The 14,570-nt window shown below is 37.6% G+C and overlaps 1 protein-coding gene across 1 annotated transcript in view; it reads right to left on the bottom strand.

Moving 5' to 3' along the window:
• Positions 1-452: 452 nt before the first annotated feature.
• Positions 453-14,570, bottom strand: part of Cntn3 (contactin 3 (plasmacytoma associated)) — a 221,423-nt gene continuing 207,305 nt past the window's right edge. Inside the window, exons 20-22 of the mRNA XM_013010411.1 lie at positions 4,323-4,435; positions 3,301-3,469; positions 453-1,269 (exon numbers count right to left, since the gene is read on the bottom strand). Of these exons, the coding sequence (XP_012865865.1) occupies positions 1,169-1,269; positions 3,301-3,469; positions 4,323-4,435 (383 nt within the window). The 3' untranslated portion in view covers positions 453-1,168. The remainder of the gene's footprint in view (positions 1,270-3,300; positions 3,470-4,322; positions 4,436-14,570) is intronic.

The following is a 14,570-nucleotide window of genomic DNA, read 5'->3' as shown; positions in this document are numbered from 1 at the left end:
CACTGACATTGAGAGAAGGGGCGGGGGGGGAAAGGGGGGGGAGAGAGAGAGAGACAGAGACAGAGAGAGAGAAAGAGAGAGAGAGGGAGGGGGAGAGAGGGAAGGAAGGGGGCAGCACACTCCCCCCCCTAATTGAATCAGAAATTGGAAATGAATAATTGTGTGCCATGAGTTTAATATTTGGGTTGAGGTTCAGGTCATTTCTTATTTTTTTTCCACCCAAATTGAATACAGCCTAAAAGTTTGTTCTTCAGTGTGAAGGAAACAATTTTTTTCATTAAATATGTTTGAATTTTTGAGAAAGACTGTAATGCACTCATTTCAATTTTCTGTCTTTCAAGGAAATATGAGCATTATTCTAAAGTATGGAATGCAAGTATCAAACATATGGCTGGTCCTGAGACCTTTCTAATAGCCAAGGAAAGTTATACCAAGATTTAACACAGGAACACTGCATTTGAGGGGACAAAATATGTTCCATATTTCCTCTTTAATCTGTCAACAATTACTTCAAGTGGTAGAGACAGATTGAATGGCTACTACCGCCCCATTGTATAGATGGATAACTGAGAGGAACAAGAGAGCAAAGTGGTTTGTAAAGTCTCATAACCATTTGTGAATACACTAAACCAAACTCCCTTCTCTTCAGCATGAGGGAAGCATGTTCTAACACTCTTTGGAGTCACATGCCATCCTTTTCCCACAGGATAATTACTTAAGTGCATTTTCACCCTTGGGGAATTTAAAAATCACTATTTCAAAACCATACTGATTAAGTCTGACAATAATTCTGTACTACTGGGAGGGATTAAATGACAAGCTTTTTCAATGTAGTAAAAACTGTGTGTGTGTGTGTGTGAGAGAGAGAGAGTCATTATCATAGGCAGTGCTTAAACTCATAGCTTAAGAACATTTATATCAAAAGTCTGCAGTATGTAATATGCAAATTCCTTTGGTTTAATCAAGTAAATATTAAGGCATTTCAGATTCCTCTAAAAGGACTTAGTGTTTTTTTTATTATATTCATATGTTACCTATAATGAAGTAGAAAGTTCAAAACATAGAGTTGAAAAAAAATCAACCATGCATAATCACTGTGTTTCAGGAAAGCACTCTTTTTGGGAGTTAAGCAAGGGACCTTCCAGGATCTAGTAAAAAAGAATTATTATTACCACAAAGCATTTACAATAAAGAACAGTACCATAGGCATATAACTTGACATAGGGTGGACCATTGAGATAGCTGAAGTGGATCCTCGTGCATCCATATCTGTCAAAGATGATAAACACTTCATTAATAAGGATTATACCAAAAGCGGCCTGGCTACTAGGGGCTTAGTGTTCAAATCTCCTCCATAATCATATGCTGAAATCCTGTCGCCCAGTGTTGATGAGGGCTTTACAACATCCCTGAATCTGCTGGCATCTTAGTCTTGTACTTCCTACTCTCCAACACTGTGACAAATACATTTCTATAGTCCTAAGACACCTAATCTATGTTATTCTTTGCAGCAGTCCAAATGGAGTGATATAGCAAAAGCAATGCTTCCCTTGTAAATGGTGTAAATCTGAGGACCACAAGTTATTAATTATTAGTTCTTGTTTTATCCTCAAGGTAGCATACGCTCATTGCCAAGGATACCTATACAAAGAGTGATGTTTTAAGTGCTCATACACGATTCCAGCCTTTGTTCCTTTGGTATTAACTTTGAGATTGGAAAAACAACTTAATCATTTTAAAAACAATTATACTGGATCACAAACAATGGATGGGATAATTTGGAAGTTTAATTAAAGAAAGCTTCAGTGAATTAAGGGTTGGGAAAAAATCTGCTCATTTCTATTTTATGCAGATAAATTATTGTGCACAGTATAAAATATCATCTCTTAAAAGAACAATCAATAAAGGTTCCAGCTCCATGCAGTCATAGTCTATGCAAGCTCAGCAAAGCTGTAGAGTAAGGCATAAAGGCTACATTTGACTCAGCAGCCCCAAAATGCTAAAAATTAAGTCTGACCCTCAGAGGCATAAAATTTATGTCAGTCAACAGGACCACTTCGTAATAGTCTCATGTTAACTCTACCTTGCATACTTCAGGCAACAAGAGGCAAGCTGTTAATTATTTTATAACCTGTACTGATGATGATGATAAATTGAATTTCTAGTTTTCTCTACTTAAGTGAATGTAGTTTGAAAAGGATCTGTAGTTCTAAATAGTTTTAACGAACATTTACTGAAGAGCTTAATTGTGAGATACATAGCTGCCATTCTCTACCAAGAATGGCCGGTTGGTTTGGTTGGAGAATGGCTCTATGTGATTCAGCAGAAAGATGAACTTCCTCCCTTCTTACATCACTGTGGGTAAGGTCATTCCTTTTCTGTGACTGAAGACAACTGTTTCAGACTTAAGTTTTCCATGACTATAGACTAGGCCGATGTCAATCAATCAAAACAAGGAGCAAAGGGATTTATGGCACTAGGATCTACAGAACAGAAGAGGAATAATGTGAAATACAAGGATTCTAATTGAAGCTGAAAACTCTAAACAGGGGATTTAAAATGGCAGAAAGTTTCTACTACCATTATTACTACTGAAATATTTATGTGACACTCTTGTTTCCTTTACCCTGAAAGTGTAATTTCTGTAGAAAAGAGGTTTCATCTATTGAGAGGAAAAGTTAGTGTAACCTGAAATAAGCAATCTACTTTTTAAATTTTTTTAAAAAAATTTGATCCTTAAATGGCTTCTGAACTTAACAATCTGCTACTGGATTAATAAATTTTTCTATAATTTGTAGGAGGAAAACAACTGGGATCGTAAGATATGAATTTATTTTAAAGACAGGCTCTTTCTACATAGCCCAATCTTGTCTCAAACTTCCAATGCTCCTGATTCAGGTTTCTGTGCTGGGATTACAGGAATATAACAACATATATGTGAGCCAGCAATATTTATGGTTGGAAATCAGTGTCGGGGTTCAAATCAGCTTTGCTTAATGCTTAGGGAATTCTGTAATAGATAATCCAAATTCAGGTGTTGTTCAGACTGAGGAAAAAAATTCAAATAATAATTCAAATAGTTTTTCAATGTCTTCTATTCTTGTCACCATCTTCTTGCTTTCCAACCACAGGTAGTGACTTCCTCCTGCGAATATCGCTCCTGTGGCTTAACCCTTCTCAGCACTCAGATGAAAGGCATGCTGGGAGAAAAACATGGGTGGGGGAGGGGCAGTGATCGGCTCACTATGGGTACTCAGAGCCCTCATATGAACGATGGAAAGAATGTATCAACCATCTTACTAGTTATTCTTGGAATCCTGATCTGCTCACTGCTGGTACCATCTCCTCCATCCGTTGTGGCTTTAACTTCGATAATGTAGTCCTCTTTGATGGGCAGCAAAAGTTCTGCTGAAGTTTTATTTGTGTTCAGCACTTGTGTATTACTCTGACTGCTAGTCCTATAGAAGACCTAAAATGCAGGAGCAGAGGACACACTTCTCAGAATGGCTGCTTTACTTCCTTCTCAAAACTCATCACTCTGAATTACCTTGTGTTGTTGTCTGGCTTTCTCTATTCCCAGAACATAAACCACATTTCCAGCTCTGTCCCTAGGCCTGAGGTTACAGATTAGCACAGAGCAGAAAGCCTAGTTTCTGAAACCTGGAAGTTGGAGACACAGTGAATTTTCACAGAAGAACTCGGCCATGGTGGCTATTGGCGAGGCTGTGGAAAAAGTCCAGAGCCACACTCTGTGGACCTTGAATGCTGACAGAAAAATCGCAGGAAATTGAAAGTAGTGATGTGGTGAGCATTGGTGGCTAAGACACAATGAACAAATACCAGGTCTGAAACTCCAAATGAGCTCCATGTCATTTTCAACTGAAGAAATCAGGGACAGGGCATGGTGGCTTTGAAGTCAGGAGGATCATGATTCAAAACCAGTCCAGGAAAAAGAGTTAGGGACACTTGGATTCCAACAAGCAAGCTGGGTGTATATCTGTACACCCAGCTACATGAGAGGCAGAGGTAGGAGGACCAAAACTATCTGAAGAAGAACTAAGGCAGAAAAAAGTCTGGTTTGTGTGTCAGAATATTTGCCTAGCAAGTAGGTGCCCCGAGTTCAAATCTCAGTACCACAGATCACAAAAAAAAGCCAACAGAAAAAGTAGATATTTGGGGGAAAATACCTTTTTTATCTGAAGCTTCACACCTATACCAGAAACCATAGCATAAGCCTTTGAAAAATCCATTTATCCTATCTTTCCTTGAAGCATGTTGCCAAAAGCAGGATAGTAAAGTATTATAAAAATGAACCTACTTACTTTGTATCCCGTTACTTCTGATTCATTCTCCATTGCTCTCACTTGCTCCCAATTAAGTAATACTTTTGTGTCCGTAGCATTCCACACAACGTTTCCTGGTGGCTGACTGGGAGCTTGAAATGTAAAATGAGAAATTTGAACCGAGTTGAGTACAGAGTAATATTTTACAGGAAGCAAATAAATGGCTAACACAGGGCTGCTGTCAAAGTAGAACTCTTCAGTAATGCATCATGTATAAGTTTAGCTAGAAAAAGTAATGGAAGAGTTAGTGTCCACTATTCTATTCTCTCTATTTCTATTCTATTCTAATATATATGTTGGTACTGTGGCTTGAACTCAGGACCCGGTTGTACTGTCCCTTAGAATTTTTGCTTAAGGTTGATGCTCTACCATTTGAGCCCTGGCTCCATTTCTGTTTTCTTTTTTGGTGGCTCACTGAAGATACTAGTCTCACAGACTTTCTGCCCAAGCTGGCTTTAAACCACAATGCTCAGTTCTTCCTTAGGAGGAAGCTAGGATTACAGTGGTAAGCCATCTGAACATGGCTTCTACATCTCCTTGTTTTATTTTTAATTGCTATTGTAAAGGTTACAGTTTTATAAATCAGGTAATGAGTACATATCTTTTTGAACAGTGTCACCCCTTCCCTTGTTTTCTCCCAGCTTCCCCTTCCCTACTCCTTTCCCCCATAAGTTGTACAGTTCATTTTTAACATAGTATCCAGTGAGTACTACTGCTGCATTTATTCACTCTTTGTCCTGCCATTTCCGTGCCCCCTTACCCTCCCAAAAAAGATAAGCTAACAAATAAGACAAAAGGAAAAGAGAAACTGTAACAAAGAAAAAAAACAAAAACAAAAAACCTCTTGTTTTCATTTCCTGGAGTTCATTTTGATAAATGTTTTATATGATCATATGCACAACATAGCTATTGAGACGTTGTGATCTTCTCCTAAAAATATCCTCCTTTAGTGTCACTGTGTAAGTTAAGAGTATTTCCCCTCAATTGTGAGAAAAATCCACCTTATCCCATTCATCATAGTGGTTGGGACAGTTTGTAACCATTACATTTCGAGTCCCCTTGAGAACATTGCTAGAGAAGGAAATTCCTTCATCCACCACTAGAGGGATGGCTGTTGCTGAACCCAGAGCAGCCGACAGATCGGCTTGTCCTGACGCACACAGAGGCCGAGAGAAATGGCCAAATGAGCAGATTAAAATTTCACGAAATGAAGTGTGGCTGATTTTAAAGCCAGTCTTTGATGATGAGATGAGCAAAAATGGGAGGCAATCAAAAATAAGGTTTTACTGGGATTTATTCTCATGAAGGATCAAGCCACACATATTGAAAAATTGCCACAGTGAGTCCATATTTTAAAGTCTCCGTTTTCCAAGTTTAAATCAATTTTTGAAAAAAATTGGGCAAGAACACTAGAAAGTTAATGAGGATTACAGGACAGAATTAATGAAACGCGCTGAGGTTTGTGAACTGGATGCATAGTTTTGCTCTCTCCAGTGAAGACCAGCCAGGGAACCTGTGGGAGGTGGGGATGGGGGTGGGATGGGGGTCAATGCTATTTGTCAACAGTGACATAGATGGGACACAGGACATGCATTTTGTCATCGATTGCAAAGCAACCAACATCCTACTCGTTTGTCAACAGCATCACTACTGCTTCAAACAGTGCTGGCATAGCTTGCTAAGTCTGGATTTTGGTACAGGATGTGATTTGGTTAACTGAAATTTTAATGAGAAGATGAGAGAAAAGATGGTCTCTCCAGAGGAATTTCCAAACTCACACCATGAGGGAAACATAGCAGATGGGAAAATAACACCAAACAAGGAGTTCTGTTGTTTACAATATCCTCATCACTATTGAATGTGCAGATCTGATGGTGACAGTGAGTTAAGGTCAGTGAAGGCTGTGATTACAATAGAAGAAAGGAAGAACAATGGCAGCTGCTCAGGGTTGAAACACTAATGAGCTCCTCTGGGCGCTCAGCAGATGACAGGACAAGACATCTGTTAGTGCAGCTCCCATCTGTGATTCCCTAAGGCTGAGAGCAGCCACTATAAACAAGAGGTTTGGCTGTGCTGGTGGTTCATGCCTGTTATTCTAGCTACTCAGGAGGCTGAGATCTGAGGACTGTGGTTCAAAGACAGGAAAGTACATGAGACTTATCTCCAATTAATCACCATTAAAAAAAACCACGGAAGTGGAACTGTGGTTGAAAGTGGTAGAGCCCTATCCTTGAGCAAGGAGCTTAGGGACAGCAGGTGGGCCCTGAGTTCAAGCCCCCGCGATTGCTCCATTCCCCCCCCCAAAAAAAGAAAGAAGAAATAGAACAGGTTTGATTTGGCGTAGCTCAGACAATATCTGTTAGCAAGGTGTGTTTTGCCAGAAGATGTGTGCTTAGAGGTGAGAGAAAGTTGGAGTTTTAGCACCCGGCTTGCAGAAGTAATGACTACAAATTGAAGTTTATCTTTCCCAAGTCCCAAAATAGATGACTTCAGTCAGAAATGAATACTTTTTGCAATGACAAAAGAAAAACAAATCAGGAAACAGGAAAGCAGAGGAAAAATAAAAGAAGTTTGTACTGAGTCTGACTGCTCTTCTAGAATCACATCAGTATTTTCAGATAGTCAGGTATCATTTGTGTTACTCTATTTTTAAAAACTGTTATTACTAAAGCCTACGAACATCCATTTTAGTCTCATTCCAAGAACTATTACTCATACAACAGAGACCTGGATATGCTACGTACATTTTAGGGGTATTCTATAGAACAAATGAATTAAATGTTTCACCTTAAATATTAAAAATCAGAAAAATGTTTGTGATTCATTTTAATAATGATCTCTCTTAATATCACTGGTAAAAAAACACCATCTGGGATATACTGGCTCAGATAAAATTTTGTTCCATGTTTAAGATTCTCTGTTAGTAACTAGTGCTTAGCATGCATCTCCAACGTGAAAGATAGGCAGAATATGCTTTTACATAATATTATTTACTCAATCCTCAGTACCTTGCATTGCAATAAGAGGTCACCTGGATTTAGCGAGTTATAAAAGAAGTTTCATATTCATGTTCATAGCAGCATTATTCATAGTTGGAAAAACAGACACAAACCAAGTTTAAATATCCATCACCAGATGAAGAGATGAGCAAAACATGGTCTATGTATGGAACAGAATATTATTCAGCCTTAGAAATAGAATTCTCACACTGGCAATCAATGAAATACAAATATGCTAGCATCCCAGTGTAGAAGATATCTGGAGTGATGTGATTCAGAGCACAAAGTTGAATGGTGGCCCGTCAGGGCTGGTAGAGAGGAAAGAGGAGGTTGTTCAATGGTATAGAACCTCAGGGGGAAAGAATTCTGGTAATTTCTCGCTCAGCAGTGTCAATGGACTTGACACTACTTAACACGCCATTTAAAAAGGGTAAAAATAGTAAATCTGATCATCTGTGTAATTTCTTACAGTTATAATTTTGCTGTTGCTGTTTGAGTCAGTGTTCCCCTATGTAGCACGGGCTGAGCTCAAACTTGTGACCCTCCTACCGTGGTCATCTCAGTGCTGGGATTATAGAGATGTACCTGGCTGCCAAATTTTTCTTTTAAACTTGCTAAGAAACACAACGACTGAGAGGTAAACTGTAGAGGCACAATGGGCTCAAACTGACTCTTCCGGTGTCCAGAAACTCTGCTTCTCTGCCCAATGCCTACTCTTGTTTAGCGCACTGGGTAAGAGGCAGCTGGGAGAATATCTTCTAGGACTGTTCAAGTTAGGTTCTATTCTTCATGTAAGTTCAACCAAGACCAAGCTGACTGAGTTCTTAACTTGATATCTTGTCTACATTTTGAAATGTTAATATGCTACAGATACTTTTCCTCTGTAAGATCAACTATTTTTGATCATGTGCTAAAAAAGAGAATAGTAACACCAAATTTACTTACTACAAAGGTATCAATAGACTTATAGCCTAACAGTAGTCTATAACATTGTATGGGTAATTTTAAATGTTATATAATAGAGATGGCATTGAAGCAAAATGGTCTTTGTCAACTTCCTTTCTCCTTTTCTTTTCTTTTCCATTATTTTCCTTTCCTTCTGTTTCCATTCTCTACTCCCTTTCCCTTTCCCTCCCCTCCAGATTCTCTCTACTCTTGTGCTTTCTTATCCTTTCCTCTTTTCTCCACCTGCCACCCTGCCTCTTTCCCCTCCCATCCTCTTTCCCCAGCTCCTCTCCTCAAATATATATATATATGTAATAAAACCTCATATATATATATGAGGATTTATGATTGAATTTCTGAAAGCCAGGACTATGAGTGAATTTTTTTCTTCCTTCTCAAATTTTGTACAAGATGTATATATATATATATATATATGTATGTATAGATAGATAGATAGATACACACACACACACACACACACACACACACATACATACACACACACAATTTCCCAGAAGAACACTATTGTGTGGCATTCTCAAGGGTGAGGTCTTGTCCCTGTAGTGAGAATGAAGCTGGCAAACTTTGAAAATATGGAACTTGAAGAACATATGCTTGCTGTGATTAATTATACAAAACCCAGTATGTTTCTTGACTCTCTGCCTTAGTTACCGGATGGTAATAAGATGACTTTCATGGAAGTGAATCTTACACCAGTAGCTGAAAAGTACAAATTGCACTTGGACATTACTTGAGATGATCGACATTTTTGACTAAGCTGTAACAATCAGATAACTAAAGGACATGTTCTAAACAATAATGAGATAATTTGTCTTGAAATCACTGTGACCAGTATAAAAGTAGTCAATGTTTCAAATCACAAGAAAGTGACTAAATACTTCAAGATATAACACATAGCCACTGTTCGACTCATCTAAAAACTCAGAAAAGATTGGCTTTGAGGCTCAACTTAAAACACCAAGAAGAGTCTTCTTTTGCTTTTCATGTCTGTAATTCCCAAGTCCAAATGTTCTCTCTCATTGGATTATAAAAACACAAACAGGACATTTTCCATGTTCCACAGGATTCCAGGGGAGAAGTGGGATATATTTTCAAAACAGTTCTCAGCTCTTATAAAATAAAGTTCATATAGTTTAAAAACTTGGCTAGAAGATTTACTTGAGTCTGTATTTGCTGAAACTTCCTGTCTGAATTCTAGCAAAGTTCAATAATGCATTTTTGTCTTTCTTCAGAGCTTACTGAATAGGGAATAAGTTGGCTGATGCCTATAATAACAATAAAGTAGCACTGGTAAACCCAAGGATGCCTATCAACATGCAAAGTACACCACTGTGGTGGTAGAAGATTTGTGGCATGGCACAGCAAAAACTCAACAACTGACATCCAATCAGCTGGAGGGAAATTCCTATTTTATCTCATCTTTAATATCCCCTCAATGCTCACATCACAAACCAGGAGCAAAAACCGCATACTCATATAGATTTCAAGTATCTAAGACAGAGGTTGGCAGATATTTCCTAGAACTACTTCTGACTGTTAACCACTATGTGAAAACGTCTTATAGCCATGATACTGTTTCTCTTGTTTATATTCTCTTGTTTATATTTCCACATTTATTAAAGATATTAAAATTAGTTTTAAATAAAAATATTAAGTATGTATCAGTAGAGGGGAACTGAACAAATGGCAAAAACTGAGAAGGTAAATTATAAATCAAAGATTTGGACAGCTTGCCTTAGTTTATATACTAAACCATACATTAGAGTAGATGAGTATATAATTAACTTGTATATTTGAAAACCTTACCATTTCCAAACAAGATTTCAGGCAGAAATATTCACTTTATTAAAAACTGATGAAATATTCACTCATTCTTTTAGCACCTGTTTTATTCACATTTCGTTTTCACTTTTGGAGGCCATACTTATCTGGCTTCCTTAAATTCATTTTGGCTTAACTTCATGGATGAAGTTTCCAGTTGGAAAAGCAAAAAAACCAAATGTGAAAACTGACTGTGCCATTTAATATTACACAATTTTCTTAAGTGGATATTCATGTATAATAATAAGGCAGATAAGAAAGGTACTCTTGGTTTAGTCAGGTCTGACATTTGATTCAAGCCAAGCCCATCAGACTTTTCTGATGGACCACCATTGTTTCTCATGTAGACCTTAGCCTGAGATGAGCCACAGGGAAGCCTACTTACTTTGAGCATAATCATCACAAAGAAGATGCCAACATCCCCTGAGGTTTTTAGCTGACAGAAAATAGCCATTGAGGTACTGTGGCAATATTGCTACTCTGAATAGCAAACTAGGTTACAATCATACAGAAAACTGTGAGAAGAGCTAGAGATGGTCATTGTTTGCTTAACAATACTTATTGAATCCCAACTGATTAGACAACGGAGACAGAATTTGAGAATGGAGTACCAACCATGAAACCAGGTAAAAATCTCTTCTCTGAAGAACATGCTATTCCAGTTGAAACTGTGAGGGAGACAGTAATAGAATGAAACAACATGGTGTGTTTGTGTAGTGGCTCTTAGGAATATAAGAATAGAACAGGGAAGGAGGCAGGGATTAAAAATGGCAGTCAAGTGACATTGAGACTGTATCTGAATAAAGACCTAGAAATGAGGAATGTATTATGTAAGTGTATATACATTACACACATATGCCTGCATTGAATTTATCATATATATGTATGTATGTACTTATACACATTATTAATATACATCCAGATATGTGTATATATGTAGCTATATACCCAGTTTACTGATATATATATATATATATACACACACACACACATGTGTAGGTATACTTTTGTGTGTATATATATATGTATGTATGTATACACACATACATACTCTCTCTGATAGGTGGTGCTGAGCAGGGATGTGACATACTGAGGACCATAGAAGGTCCTTCTCTGTAGACCATACTCTGGTCTATAGAAGGCATGAGGGGAACAGGCTACCCAGTTAGTGGCCACAATCCTGTTCCACCAGAGACATGGAATCAGCTAGAAGTGGCAGATTCTTAATACATTCTGAAGCCAGATTCCAGACGCATTGTTGGTCTAAGTGAAAGAGAAGACTGAAGAGCAACTCTGAGCTATGGAGCCTGCAGTACAGAAATAATGGGGTTCACTGTGATGAAATGGAAGATATGATAGAAGAGAGGTTTTAGGTGGTTGGAAGGTATGATCAAGAACTTAATTTAATCCATTTGGAGTTGATTCTGGTGCAGGGTGATATATAAGGATCTAGCTTTAGTTTTCTACAAGTAGTTAACCAATTTTGCCAGCACCATTTACTGAAGAGGCTGTCTTTCTTCCATTCTATTGTTTTACCTCCCTTATCGAAGATTAGATGGCTATAGGTCTGTAGGTTCATTTCTGGGTTTTCAATTCTATTCCATTGGTCCTGAGGTCTGTTCTTATGCCAATATCAAGCTGTTTTGATTACTATGGCTTTATAGTAGAGTTTGAAATTTGGTATTGATATTCCTTCAGCAGTGTTCTTTCCGTTGAGGGGCGTTTTTGCTATTCAGGGTCTTTTATTGTTCCATATGAATTTTTGGATTGCCTCTTCTATTTCAGAATTCTATGCCTCCATCAGAAAGAATGACATTGCCCCATTTGTTAGGAAATGGAAAAACTTGGAGAAAATTATATTAAGTGAAGTAAGCCAGGCCCAAAGAATCATAGGTCCCATGGTTTCCCTTATTTGCAATATCTAGTATATGTATGAGTCAAGCAAAAAAGGTCAGATAATGTGATGTCAGGAAAATGAACCTTTAGATATGTATTCTAATGTTTTTTTCTTCCATGCATTTGTTTCTAACGCATTTATAAGATTATCTCTTTGTTGCTTTGTATGTCCCTCCCCCACAGTATAACCCCTGCTTTCACTATATTTGATGTCAGTATAACTTGTGGAGGAGATGGGGAAAAACAAGTCGTTTAAGGATACAGGTGGACCTGTTGCAACAATGAGAAGTACAAGTTGTCATGTCGAAAACGAGCTTTACAACGTTAGTGTGGGGGCTGGGGGGGAGGGATTGAGTGGGGGGGGGGGGGGAGGCTGGGAAGGGATGTGAAGGGTAAACAAAGGAGGAGGCTGCAATGCTTGGTAAGAAATGTACGCATTATCCTGCCCATGTAATTGTAACCCCTCTGTACAGTATGTTCACAAAAAAATTAAATTAAATTTAAAAAAAAGAACTTAATTTAAGAAACGGTCAGTTTAAAGTTGGGATCCGGTGGCTCAGTCCACTAATGCTAGCTACTCAGGAGGCTGAGATTGGAGGATCAAGGCTCAAAGCCAGCTCAAATAAGAAACCATGAGACTCTTATATCCAATTAACCACAAACAGATGTGACGGCCAGGAGTGGAGGTGTGGCTAAAGTGATAGAGCACAGACCTTGAGCAAAATGCCTGCATTCAAGCCCCAGTGTAAGCATACACATGCGCGCGCGCACACACACACACACACACACACACACACACACACACACCACATATACAAACAGCAAACAACAAAAACCAGAACTTCTCATTTGGCGTTGAGTTTGTGTTATTCAATAATGATGATATTATTTTTATGCTTGGTTTCAGCCTTAGTGAGACCCAAAACTGCCATTTGAATTTTTAGATATACAAAATAGAATTCAGAGTCTTCTGGAAAACTCTGATGCAAAATCATTAATACATTTCCTTTTAGATATCAGCAGATTTCATAATTGGCAGACAATCTTCATCAGGCAAATTAGATGTATGATATTGTTATGGATTAGCTATCTGACAGAAACCCATCTTTGATTACTGTTAACTGAAAATTGCTTTTAGGAAGTGAATGTATTGGGATATTAAAAAAATAAGTGTATCATGGAAACTACAGTACCTGACTGAGAATCTTTGGGTTATTTTATATTTAAACACAAATAACCACCTCCAGTCAGTACTGATATGAGGCTTTGCATAAATCTTCTAATTATGAAGATGTGAATCATACATTTTCAGCAAGATGGTCAAAGATTGCAGCATGAATTTTGAATTCACAATGTGCAGTCAAGAGAAAGTACAGCTGATTAATAGTTCTTCAGGCTGGCATTTTTTTTTAGGTTTAATTTATCCATTCAGTCATTCATTAAACATTTATTGAGTGGTTGTTATATGTTGGGATTGGGCTGGGCCAAAAAACGGCGGAAAGGCCTTTACCTGAGTAAAGTTCACAAACCAGAGGTTAAAACAGGTAGCAATAACCAAAAACATTATCTTGGTTCTTCACGTCCTAGGCATACAGATAATTCTGTTGAAATGATAATCACAAGAACCCTACAAAAACTCTTCTTTTGTCTTTGTATCTTTTTTATTTTGTATTTCTTCAATAAGATTTTTCTGTGAAAATACTTTACAGAGGGGCTATAATCACATGAGCAAGGTAATGAGTACAGTTCTTATCAAGCATTGTTGCCTCCTTTGTTTTCCCCTTACCATCTCTTCCCTCTGATCTCCACAACTACATTCCCCCACCCCTGCCTAAATTGTAACGTTTGTTTTTCAACATAGCATCATCAAAGGTGAGGATGACTATTAAAAGCCACTTATAATGATTTTTATAAATAGCTTTGAAATCTTCCATTTTACTTTGTTTTATATATATTTGAAAAAATATTAACCTAACAATTTAAAAATTAGCACATGGTCTTTCTAGACAATTTTAAGATGACAAGGCATTTTAATGATCTATGTGAAGTTCCCACTCACTGTAGAAAACTTTTCCTTAAGACTTACAGACTAATGTGCAGAATCTAGATGAATAGCATGAGAAGAGTATGAATTTATGTACTGTAGTTGTTGAAATTTTTACCAGATTATAGCCCCTGTCTAGCTTTGCACACCTTAATTAGTCCCTAAGCACAGAGCAAATTACAAGAAATACTGGTATTAAATAAACTGTGAATATTCTGTTTATGTGGTTTCAGGAGAAGATGACCGTGGTTAAAATGATGCCTGTTTTGGATGACTTCAATGTTACTGGCTTTGACATCTCTGTGAAGTTCTATCATCTTCATGGGCTTCAGACTTTTCATCTCTAAAATGAAGATGCTAATAACTTTCAGCCATGGTGGTGTTGTGAGAATTAAGAATTAATACATAAAAAGGGCTTGGACCATGGCTGGAAATTGTTCACTAACAAGCAATTAATAACATAATTACCATCATCATTGTTATTCACAAATTTCTACTTTA

The sequence above is a fragment of the Dipodomys ordii genome, unplaced genomic scaffold (assembly GCF_000151885.1).
Source record: "Dipodomys ordii isolate 6190 unplaced genomic scaffold, Dord_2.0 Scaffold12, whole genome shotgun sequence".
Lineage (NCBI taxonomy): Eukaryota > Metazoa > Chordata > Mammalia > Rodentia > Heteromyidae > Dipodomys > Dipodomys ordii.
This window is presented reverse-complemented; position numbering and strand designations above follow the sequence as displayed.